This window comes from Cyprinodon variegatus, unplaced genomic scaffold (genome assembly GCF_000732505.1).
Source record: "Cyprinodon variegatus isolate N-32 unplaced genomic scaffold, C_variegatus-1.0 Scaffold16, whole genome shotgun sequence".
NCBI lineage: Eukaryota > Metazoa > Chordata > Actinopteri > Cyprinodontiformes > Cyprinodontidae > Cyprinodon > Cyprinodon variegatus.
The window spans coordinates 560,731-573,772 of NW_015150469.1; the positions used below are offsets into that span (position 1 = coordinate 560,731).

The following is a 13,042-nucleotide window of genomic DNA, read 5'->3' on the forward strand; positions in this document are numbered from 1 at the left end:
AGGAAGGAAGGAAGGAAGGAAGGAAGGAAGGAAGGAAGGAAGGAAGGAAGGAAGGAAGGAAGGAAAGTTATGTTCTGTCTTGTGGTGTTCGTCTTAAAAAACAGTGAGAAACTTTTTGTTTTACAAAGAAAAGCAGTAACGTAACATGCAAAGAGTAATTTAAAAAGCCTGTTTTATACTCTTTCTTATTTAAATACAGAAAAGGGTCAATCAACAGCTGTTCCATTTAAAGCATTTCCTACCCCCCATGTCTTCTTCCACTGAAGTCAAAACAACACATTTCCAGAAGTTCTTGGTAGGAAAAACTTGGCTGTGTCTGAAGTGCCTTGAATAAATATATACGGTTTCACATTCAGCTTTGTTTTTTAATTGCCGCTGTGTCGTAGGAGTTCAAACCTCGGTCATAAGGCATACGCTTGACCTGCTCCTCCCCTTTCTTACTCCCTGGCAGTTTTGTCTCTCACCAGTCTGTCGTTTTTGATGAGCTGCCAGGGATCGGGTCTGGCAGAGACCAATGGCTCTCATGGGGTGTAAAGCCCTAAACTGTGGCTGGAAGAGTATCAAAGTCATCGGTTTTAGCTCAATAAGCACCTAAGCCTGGTATCACTTCTAAATCAGTCAGCTTGACTCTATTATGTGGTTCCTTCTTACCGAACAGATGTTATTTTCTGTCTATCTTGATATTTTTCAGTTGATCTTAGAGCTAAATCTCAGTCCAGTATTAAAAAGAATGTGTCTAACTGTGTGTGTGTCAGTAAAATAATAAGAAATGCAACCACTTGTTCTTGACAATATTGGTTAAAAGCTTCCATCTTCACACATAGTTATTTGTGGAGTATGTGAAGCTGTTTACTGTGAGCAGAATTGTTTTTTTCTCTTTTTTTTCTCACTGCCCCAATATTGGCCTGTTGAAATCAGTGAGTAATACTTTCTGATTAGATCCCGTCTAATACTCTGAAACACACATTGCATGCCTCCGAGTTCTACTTTGTATATATCCTACTTAGTAACAAATGAAATGCTACTGCAGAAAATTCTGCATAAAAACATAAGACCTGTTTCCCTCAAATAGTTTTTCATAGTGCTTTGGCTGTTATAACAAGTGACAAAAGCAGCATCAAAGGGGGGTGGGGTGGTATTTTTAAAAAATCAGTTTCTACAGTCAGATCCCATGGGAGATACAGAAAAGAATCTGCAGGTTTCAATGGTCGAAAAACACTTTATTAGATTGACTGTTTGCTGCACATCTAATTGCTATAAGACTTTTACTCCTGGAATGTCTTTTAAACAAGCAGATCTCCCAGCTGAGGTGGTATCTTAGCACATTCAGCTCAGGGCCTTCACATGAACAGCAACCCACACAGCCAGGCAATCACAACCATGTCCCCATTCTGTCCTTAATCAGGCTCGGAGTAATTGGTGTGAGTCTTGAGGCATGATTATCCTTGGACCAGCCACAACACTTCAACAAAGACTCTCACCTCACTTTTCACTCCTAGCCAGAATTATAATGAATATTAATGGAAAGTTGAGTGACTGACTGAACCCTCAGGTTGCATGAAACTAGTAATTTATCCCACTTTTATTTCTGAAGAACGCAGTGCTCATTCAAAGTCTGAAAAGTTGGAAATCAAATTCATGTATTTTCAAAGTCTAGATGATGTGGAAAAAATGGGCTTGACAAAATCTGTTAAAAAATATGCTCCATCCATCCATCCATCCATCCATCCATCCATCCATCCATCCATCCATCCATCCATCCATCCATCCATCCATCCATCCATCCATCCATCCATCTTTTGCACTGATGGGGAAAGTTCCTAGCCTGGGTGCCATTCCAAACTTAGTCCCGCCCACAACAATTGAGGTCGGGAAGTTCGGTCTGGCATTGCTCAATAGTGGCGCAAGTATGCTCGCACAATATCTGGTGGGCCAATCAAATTGTCAGGGCGGGCTTTATACGATGATGGACAGATGATCAACAGTAACGTAATCAACCACGTTACCAAAGCGCGCATGGGTGACAACAACAATGGCTGCCGCTGGAGAGTTGAGGTGTGTAGATTCTGCTATTAGGTCTGTTCTAGAAGATATCGACAGCAAATTAATTTTAAAAGAGGAACAGAGAAACGCGATCAAGGCTCATCTTCTTATTCTAGGCGTGCAACTGCACGCTTTGATTTTTGTTGACAACAACTATGCGTTGCTTAACATACGTCACGCACTCCGTTGCTCTTATTGGTTGTAGGTCTATCCAATTGAATGCAGAGGCATTTTTTTTCCTGGTTCGTTCGAAACACGCCCCATAGTTACAGCTCTATGGAGCAGTATCAGACTCATATTCTGACTAGAATTGAGTAGGACTACGTCAGGCTAGAAAGTTCCCCATTTCGATAGAAAAATATGGAAGAGCTTTGAGGCAACAGTGCAGATGTATTTAAGCTCCTTTGTAGTGAAGTGGGTTGATTTAAAATACAGGAAGGAGAACCAGAATGAGAAGAGAGTGAGGCAGGAGATATGTGACTGATATCCCGAGGAGAAGCCTCAGCTGGATTACTAGAGCAGATTAAAAGTTCAGTCGTCCTTGTGTTGGTCCCCTTAATGCAGGAAAGAGCGGCTTCAGGGTCACTATGGGAGTAAGAGACTGAACATTTCATCGCTTTTCATTCGTTCAGCAGCAAGTATTTGCTCTGCTTTTGTGCTTTTGTCATTAGTCCCGCTCAAACTCACACACATACACTCACCCAAACACACACACACACTCTCTCTGTCACCGTGGCCCCTCCCATGCCTTTCTCTCTTCCTGTCTGCTGGAATGGGTATTGTGTTCATGATCGATGTGTCTCATTCCAGTGACGTGGTATCCTGGCTTACTCTCATTAAAAATGGATAGGTGTAGAAGGAGGGGTCACCAGTGTGTGTGGGTGTGTGCATGCGTGTGTTTGTACATGTTTAAAAGGAGGTGTAGATGGCAGGAAGTCCCAGAGGTGTTAGCTGTTTGCCATGCAGAGCTCAAGGCTTTGAAGGTTAGAGGGATTGGTGTTGGTGCAGCTAGATGTGGAGGTGTTCCTGAGGTCAGAGCCTTGGCTGTTGCCTTGACGACAGCGTGCAAAGTAGCTCCTCTCCTTCTCTGGTGACGAGGAAATTTTTTCTCTTCCTATTGCTTTCTCTTTCACTTACTCTGCTATTGCACATCTGGCTGTAGTTCGTGCAGCATCCTGTCAGAACCAGGCATGATGGCCCGTCTCAGCTCTGCGACGTCCTTCTTTATAGCTTTTTTCCTTCTTCTCCTCCTGCTTACCTCCCGAGACTCCATCAATCACAGAGTTACGGTGAGCACGGGCTGGTCTCAGGGCAACAGGGCTGAAATGGAGCCACCATTCACTCAGGCTCACAGACATGGGAACAGATAAAAGTCTCCCATACTTCTCTGTAGTGCGCATATATTGTCAGACTCCGTTTGTTTCCAGCGCATAAACCTTGACCCTTTGTGAAGCTTTTTTCTCAAAAATCATTTTTGAAATAAGGGGTGCAGACTTTTTTCCTTACCGTTAGCATATATTCCCAGGGATTTTACCTTTTTTACATTTTCTAAGAAAAAAAAAAACATTGTTGAATTGCTTTCGTTTTTTAAGGAGCAGCAAATCATTCCTATGATACATCAAGATCATTTCGGTTTTGGCTCAGTATTCATTATAGTGTAAAAAGACAGCTTTTATATTGAGCTTTCTGAATCCGTTTTCCTTAAAATGTGAGCCTTGCGCATCAAATATACATCTCGGATAATAAGATCCTGCCTTGGGGTATTGGAATGTATTGTACGTTTAAAAAAAAATTATAATAAAAGAGGAATTCCTGTCCCGGACTCAAAATCAAAGACAGGAAAACATCTACCTGCCAAGAAAAGTGGGTAATTTACTCACACTAAGTGAAAGTGTTGGCATAAACGCTAAAAGGAAGCTCAGTGTGAACCAAGACAAAAGCAACAAACAAAAACTGATATCTTTTCACACAAAGGTGGCACATAAACCTAAGACGAGACTGATTAAGAAAAAGACAAATTAGGTTAATAATTTTAAATCCTTTAGCATTTTGTATCAGCGATTAGTCCGCCCACGTTAATACAGTCTCTGTGTCTATTCCTTGGAGAATGTAGCCTACATCTTCCTTTAACTCTGAGAATTCAAATAGGTTGGAAATATGTCCAAGTTGTACATATTCTATAACAGACAGATTTAAAAAAAAAAAAAATGTTTAACACATAGTACCTCTGCCTTACGTAGTTCAATGTGGACATAATCCATTGATGTATCTGAAGATATATTTATAACAATTTCTGGCACATAAGAGCCATCTAATGAAAATAAGTGGAACATTAGGTTTAAGTAGGTACACATTAGATGATGGTTCCTTAAAATTGTGTGTAGTAAATATATACATAGAGATGGACAATTGTGTAATGCAGGGTAAATAAACTTTTTTTTTCTCCAATGAAAATAACTGATATTTGCTTATATCAGCCTCATTATCTTATAAGATCCTTTTTTTAAAGTCATAAAATTGGACTGAGTGTAAATGTAAAATGTTTTTATGAAAAATGCAACTGAAATGTTTGATTTTAGATGCAATAACTTGGCATTTCTGTTCAACTCTCCATCGTTTACATAAATATTTGCATTTTATTTAATCTCTTAAAAAGAACTTTAGACCGTATTTGCATGAAGAACCGTATTCAAATCTAGAGAGTAGTACGGCTCTCCGCATCCCTGCTATAAAGTTTAACTAAAAAATTTCTCTTCCTTGGCTAACTCTCAGTTAAAATAAGATCTGAAGCTCATTTGAATGAAGGCTGAAAGAGAGTGAGTTATTTTAACCCTCTGCTGTCACTCCGTCACCCTGATTGTTCATGTATGCGTCTCCACTGTAGCCTCTGTGGTTGAATAGCCCCCTGCTAAGGTCAACTCAAGCTGGAGTTCATTAGCATTCATTTACAAGTAGTGCATAGGGCCCCACCATGGCAGTGCCTAAATAACCCATCTTCAAAAAAGTACTTGTACATTTGAAACCTTTTTTAGCATTTGTTTTACAGTAACAAACCTCAGAGTGTTTTGTTGGATTTTACATGACAAAAAACACAACATAGCAAAAAAAAATTATAAATACAGTAGATTAAAAACTTGATCATTTTTTAAAGTGTTTTTTTCCAATTAAAAATCATAAAGGTGTGATGTGCATTTCTAAAAAGCTGAGATGCCCATGGTATCTTTCTGGGCTAACTGCTCTCAGTTTTTAAAGAAAGCACAAACAATCCAGAGCACAAAAAATAGCTGATTACTAAGACTATAACTTATACCTAATTTCCATGATACTTAAGGTACTTTTATATTTTATTAAGTTCTGACAAGATGTTGATATGTTTAGGGGGTTAGAATAATTGTCCAATCCTCTCTAAGTGGGAATGTGTTCTTGGGAGAAAGTTACAGTTGCTATCAGATCACATGGAATGCTTTGTTTTCTTCCTTGAAAACCTTGGAGCGACAGTCTGCACATCCGTTACGGCGCTGTGCGTTTGTGCATTCAAACACATGCACACGCAGTGGGAGAAGGGCCTTTATTGTGCAGGCCTGCTGTGATGAGTGACTGTAGCGTGTGCTGGGCAACAGCTGCTGCGATCCCCTTCCTCAAACCGTGCCCCTCATCTCCACCTCTGACCCAGGCTAAATCTAAACATCAAAAAAGTTAAGGAAACACAAACACAATACATTTATCGCACCTTTTTTTTTTCTTTTCCATAACGCTTTGCCTATTTCAGGATTCACCTCTTTACTGCCTTCTTCCTCCTCCATGTGGTTCCCTTTTCCTTTTTGTTTGCCCTGTACCAGCTTAGATTACTCTGTCTGTGTTTACATACAGCTCCATAAGGGCCATGAAGACTCCAACCCCCCACCCCACTCCCTGACAGCTGTCTTCCCACTGTAACCCTTTCCTCCGACTTGGGTCTCTGTGAAAGTTCTACCGTAAAGTTTCAGGGATCTTACTCATGCTTTCGGAACAGATCTGATGACTTTCTGATGACTTTCCTCACGGTGTTGGTAATGAAACTCCACAGATGCTGTTTTTAAAGCTGAAACAAGACTGAGCTCTCTCTCTTTGGGTTAAGAACAGAGACTTTGAGCTGTGAACGCCCACGCATGCAGAGCTGCAGTTTCCCTCACTCACTCGAGTCTCGCTCTTGGTGGGCTTGTTTGTCATCAGTTGCGGCTTCTGCTGCTGATGTGACCCCCGTCTGCAGCTCATTACAGCGTGCCACCTGTTTGTCCCGAAGCAAGGGAAGACACGCACACAAATGGAGTTTGTTGAAATGACAGGGGGTTAATATAACAGGAGTCTGTGCACATGGACTGTTGAATCCCCATGGTGTCAATGGTTATTTTGTCCCCTGGGACTGCATCTCTGTTGCCTCAAGGGTTTGGAAGCAGGCGGACAGGTGGATGGCTGATGTCGAAGTTTTTGGATGATTCCAGATGCCATATTTACTGGGTCTCTTATAGTTCCTGGGGTTTTTGTTTCAGCTGACAGGTCTAACAGTCATCAAATTCTTTTAGAGACTTTTTAACAGGTTGTGTGTAAAAAAAAAAAAAAAAAAACATTCTCTGCTGTTTTTACATTACATACAATACCTGGCAGAAGTATTCACACCTCTGGGAATGTTTCTTCTTTTGTCAATTTAGAATGACTTAATACAATAATACAAATATATAATACTAATAACAATATATAACACTAAATAATTCTAATCTAATAGTCATAATATTTGTATTTGGTCTCAGACCCTTTACCTAATCATTATCATGATCCAGAAAAAACTCTAAAAGTTAATAAATAGGAATAATTTTCTCACAGTGTTGGTCTTTGACACTTAATATTAGACAACTCACTGTTATTTATTGCTTGGTATGTTAAAGACCATGCAAAGGAAATTAATCTGTCTTCTTTTAAAGACATAATAAATGTCATAATTTGAATTCTTCTAAATGCGTAAAAAGGATCACAGCTATTGAAAAGTTCAGTATCTCATTACTTTTCAGACCTAATTTTTACACTTTTATCAGTGTTTTTGATCATTCAAACCTGGCGGGGTGATTGATAACAAACATCTCTGTGGTTTGACAATCTCAAAATGGATATTTGTCGGACTTGAAGTCAGGCTTTTGCCACGGTAATTGATATCACCCAGTATGCACAGCATACAGCCTTGGAGAACTCCTAAAGGGTGTTATATGCACCCTTCATTCTTATTCCCACATTGTACAGAAGAGCTTCCTAATAGGTGTTGATCTGAGGACTGGAGCTACACAACGCACATGCTGTCAACATCTGTTATTATTTATATCATTATACTCAGGTTCCCTTCATCTGTTAATCTACTGTGCATTTATTGGGAATGTTTTATATATATATATATATATATATATATATATATATATATATATATATATATNCTCCAGTGGTGACATGGGGAGGTACAATAGTAAGTACAGTTAAAGGACTTGCATGCACGCAACGCATGCTCAAGCATCTACAGACCTTTGCTGTTGAACCAGACTGACACTTGCAGTGAAAAGAAATCTTTTTTTTTTATTATTCTAAAAGCAAACTTCCTTCTTGCATGATCTCTAAATGTAGTCAACATAGAACAATGTTTGATTCATAGCGTTCTACAGTTAATAGTCAGGATAAGGAGGATTAAATACAAACACCTCTCTCAGTATATGTTATCCCAGTTCAGCTCTGAGGTTTTGGGGATTTTTGTGGTTAATAAGGTAATTGTCAGGTTGCCCAGTTTAAAATAAAAAAAAGCCTGTCCCATCTAAATAAGTAAGGCTTAAAATCAGCTAATATTTACCAAAGTGCCAGCTTGAAACTTGACTCTTATATACAAGATTCCTTGAAAGTGTGTGAATTAAAAAAAAATACATTAAAGGTCCTGGAAATTTTCTGAAACCAGCATTTAAACACACAGAAAAAAAAAATGCAGCAGCTGTTGCACTTAATCATATTTAGTTACTTTAACACAATAGTTGTATGTCCTACCCTGCTAACATGAAACAATTGGGATAAAGTAACAAAATATGATTAAGTAAATGCCACAAATGGTTGCATTATAATTTCAGTGCAATGTCCATTTTTGAAAGCTCTTTTTTGAAAGCTCTGTTTTTTAGGGTGTTTGAAATTTCACATGGATGACGGACACAGTTAATGTGTTATTATTTTTGGTTGCTCAGCTCTGCAGCGCATTGTTTCTTGTATGTACGTACTCAGTCTAACTAACAGTTGTGTAACAGCACATGCATCGGTGCTGCCTCTCTACTTGTTTGCGAACTGGTGAATTGCCTGTCACATTAAGTCAGGGTCATAGAGGCAGTGCTTAATGCCATGCATGTAACATAAACATTTAAGGATGCACGGCTCTCCGAAGAAAGCCATGTTGACTGCCAAAGGAAGAAAAAAAAAATGTTTTAGCTTTTGATATAGGCTGGAGAATATTAGGGTTTTCCGAATAGTTTTGTTGTTGTTGTTTTCGCTGTTGGCTGCAACTTTTGCATTTTTCCAACAACACAGGTGTGAAGAAGAGGATGTTTTGAGCTGTTAGGGTACACTTTGGTCTGATTTCTCTAAAAACTCATGGTGAAGCTGACCCTCTAGTCATCAGATAGCTTCTTGGTACATCATTTGTGGTATCATCCTCAATGTCATCCTCATGTGTCTCTGCTTCCACACACTGGAATCATATGGTTGAATTATCTCCTCAGTAGGCAGTCAAGTCCTATAGACTCCTGCTGATGACCAGCTTATTTGTAGAAGCGAAGATGCATCTAAATCTTACAGGACACCGGACCTTGAGAGGCTGAATTGAGGAACCCTGCTCAGTGGAGTAGTTTGTTGGTGCAGCAGCTTATTTATAACTGAGAAGAAGTGGTTTAATAAGCTCATCTGGAGGAACAGCTCTGTCCTGGATGCTTCCTCCTCCTTGTTCAGGTAGTGGTGGATAGAAGGACTCTTACGAGAATAACATTTCTGTTGCGCAATCTCTCCCACCCCTTACATTAATAAGTTTCAGAGCATTGATGAACCACTGCACCTTAGGTGTACAAAGGATTGTAATCACAGATCTTTCCTTCCAGACACAGTAGCTGTTTATTTTTTTTCTTTTACATTGTATTTTTAGTTTTTGCTATGTACAATTGTAACGATTAAAGTTTTTACATTTCAATTTAGCACATAATCAGATGAACAATGGATTTTTATCTGAGTAGAACGTTTTTATTCCACTGTTCAAAACTTTGAACATGCCTGAATTTCCCCATTTTATAACAATATATTGTTACTCTACTTCAAATGTATTATTTTAAATAGGATAAACGTAATTTAATGATATCTTTCTTTTTCTAAGAAACAGCTGCACATTTCAATGAAAGTAGTTTATATATCCACTAGTTTTGCTGTATACTGTATGTTTCTAAGGACTCACTGGGAGATGAGAGCTCAGTGTGTTGCCACTGAAAATAGGCTGTGGATCACACAGCTGACTCACACTGTTTTTCTACCTGAGGTTGTGAGTGCTTGATGTTTTTTTTTTTTCCTGTTGTTTCACATACTGTGCTGAAACTCACAACTTTATTTTTGTGCACAGTAATAGGGCAAGCACAGAGGTTATTGCTCTTTAACTGCAGACTGATAGTTCTGTTTGTATTAGAGTGGCAGTTTATGGTTGAACACGGAGTATATTTCCTTCATCTGACCCTCCTCAAATTTGTTACTGTTGACGCTTTGTTTTCTATGTAGCCAAGCTACACTTTTTGAGGAAAAAAAAAAGAAAAAAGGAGCTTTAGCTCCTTTCTTCTAATCAAGTGTCTGCATCTGTCATCGTCCGTCCATGCGTGGGCGTATATCTACAGACTCTGTCAAGGTGGACAGTTGCCCCTGGGGCAGACAGACGCCCATTGATGGCAGAGAAACTGTCTTCTCCAGCCAAATGATCCCAGCTGCTTACAGCTGTTTCCATGTTTTGAAGTTATGTACAACAGTTGACATCTCATTCATCCAAGAAAGTATATCATTTCACACTGCATAACATTTTTATGTGCCAGAATATTGATAACCATTAATTACCTTTTTTTTTTTGCTTTTGTGTATGGCTAAAATAATTGGACTGCATCAGAACTGTACCACAAAAAACAAACTGAAACCCATGGGTTATTAGTTTAATCTGCCTTTGCATTTTTTTTTTTTTTGCCGATATAGGTGCTTAAATTCCAAATATTTTCAGAAATTGCTTGGGTTGTCAGTAATTATATCATTGGGGATTTGTTGAAAACACAACAAGAACTGTTTCCCACTCTTATTACATGTAGTCTTTTTAAAATATTGAAAAATATGTATTATTTGTAGACTTTTTCTATACTTTTATCAAGCCTGGCAGTATTTTATTCCACACAATAATGATTAAAGATGAATACATCTTTTTTGTACATTACACTGAAAAGCAAAAACTCCCATTACAATGAAAATTTGCTGTCTTCACAGGTTACCCAGGTTCCTATCGAGTCCTGTGAGCAGTACGGGACCTGTGGAGAGTGTCTGAGCTCTGGGGACCCACACTGCGGCTGGTGTGTCCTGCATAATATGTAAGTATCCATGAGTAGCCATCATATTTATACATAGGTTCTCTTCTAAAAAATAATGTGTTTCCGTGTTCTTCCTCACAGAAAACACAAAGGTTATTTGTCTCAACATTTATTTCAGTTTTAACGAAGCTTAAGAAAATCAGACAACACCTGCCTGGAAAGAGACAGCTGCTCCCTCAGAGGTGCAGAGCTGGTGCTACTATATCGGTTTATCTCCTGCTTTGAGAAGGATTGATATTTAAAAGAAAGTAACACCATTTAGAACTAGACATTTTTTTAATAAAAAAAATAATGGAAAGATTTACAGAGATCTCTGCTTTTACAACTTGTCATGTATACAAGAATGAAAAGTGAGAAATTTTGGGGGGTTTTACCTTCTGTTCCAAGAATAAGCATAATAGCCATGAGTGACACCTGCTGGGGCTGAACACTCACTGCAAGATGTCTAACTTTAGGTTGACATGAAAAAGATACAAGACATGGCTAGAACCTAACAGTTGTTAATTGAAAAACAATATTTTGTCATGCATTTATTTCTTTACTTTTTTTTTTTTTGTTTAAATCAAGGTGGTGAAAACACAAAGAATAGGATAGAAACTAAAATTCAACACCTCTCTCTTACACTCCTTTTTGTTTCTGAGAACATCTTAGCTGCCTGTCTTGAATTTGTTGCTCAGCTGCCCCTCCTCTGCCAGTACGGAGTTTTTGAAGGTATATTTGCGTGTCACAGTGCCGCTGCAATTATCATTATCGTGATGGCGGCCCTGGCAAAGTGCACTTAAAGTAATTTACACCACTCCGAAGCCGGGACAGGACAAATAATTGCCCGCCGACAAGGTAATTCAGCATGTGCCTGCAAGGAACAGGCGATGCTGACTGAAGCTCTGTATTCTCTGCAGCTTGCGTGCCTTCACACAGGGATCATTTACCACAACACAACTCTCCATGCAGGGTTGTTAATCACATGCTTTTGTGTAGGTGTGGAAGGGTAGGGAGTGATTCAAGTCGCTTGGAATCAGAATCCATGGCGTGGGGGGAAAAAAAGGTCTTGATGCTAAATGCTGAATGGGTTATGAAATTGCATCTATGATGGGGAAACATCTGTGTAATGTGTATGCAGGTTTTCAAGCAAACAAACTGGGTTGGAAGCTGAATGTGTGTGTAAGCAATGTGTGCGGCGTCAGTTTTTTTGTGTACAACGTTAGCGTGTGTGGACTGTACTGTGGGGAGAAAAGGTCAGCACCCTGATTTACGTTAGATCAGCCATCTGTTCGCTCAATAACAGGAACCTTTGTGCCACCTGTCTCTAGTCCTAATCTCCCATTCTCTATCCTGACCCAGCACCAAATGTGGCAGGACCCCTGTCAGCTCCAGCAGAGTTACTGCAGGGAGGAAATAAAGTTATTGGAAGAATAGGAAGCTTTCACTGAGCTCCATATGGTTGCACCCATAGATATCTGAAAGTACAACCATGTCTCTAACAGCTGTTGTCATAATATTAACTTGAATTTTCAGTTTTCAGCTTTTAAATAATTAATTGCTTTTATTATATAATTAATATGAAGAATATATTCTAAATCTACACATGTAATCTTTACATTCAGTTTTCTTGTGTTCTTTATAAAGCACCTAGAGCTGTCACCGTTAATCAAAACAGCAGCTGGTTGGAAGACCTTGAATGGCATTAACATGTTTGAAATGTGGAAAAAAAACACTCATTAAAGGCTATAATTGGAAATGTTATTATATACATCTAAACATATATTCTTCATGTTTGACATGGCTAAATCCGATGACTTGAGTGAAGATGTCTTGGGAATATTTCTCCACACAACAATCACACTTTTTTAAAAAACACAATTGCACAATAAGTTCCAGAGTTCTCATAGCGGTGATGCGACTTAGCCTTATACCTTGGAGGAACAGTGAAAAATATACTTAGACATCTCAAGCAATCAGTTTAGGTTGCAATGCTTTTTGTTCTCTTCTCCAATCTAGGTACGTACTTGTAGAGCTGTAGCAGCTTATCACACATGTGACATAAAGGTCTTAAAACAGTTGTTTAGACCACTTTGTATCAAAAGATGTCTAGCTTTAGAATGAAAACACTGTCAAATCTTTGTTTCTGAAGGACCCTTGGCACCCTCTTAGATCGGTGGTCCAAGATTTTTGCATTTTGGTAATAATTGATGTATAATCAGCAATTAGTGTATATTTTATGCCATAGCTAATATTGTTAACAGAAAATTATTCTGAATGGAGATATTTTATTTATTCTTAAGGAGTTCCAACATTTTTTTTGTTTTTTTTTACAAATTTTTACCAAAATTAGAGTTTCTACTTGCCTTTAATTA

General features: G+C 38.7%; 1 protein-coding gene across 2 annotated transcripts in view; it reads left to right on the top strand.

Moving 5' to 3' along the window:
* The window catches only part of LOC107091891 (plexin-A2-like), a 252,833-nt gene that overhangs the window by 135,705 nt on the left and 104,086 nt on the right, over window positions 1-13,042 (top strand). For both annotated transcript variants that reach the window (XM_015386090.1, XM_015386101.1), the window contains exon 5: window positions 10,588-10,688. In XM_015386090.1, coding sequence (XP_015241576.1) covers window positions 10,588-10,688 — 101 coding nt within the window. The remainder of the gene's footprint in view (window positions 1-10,587; window positions 10,689-13,042) is intronic.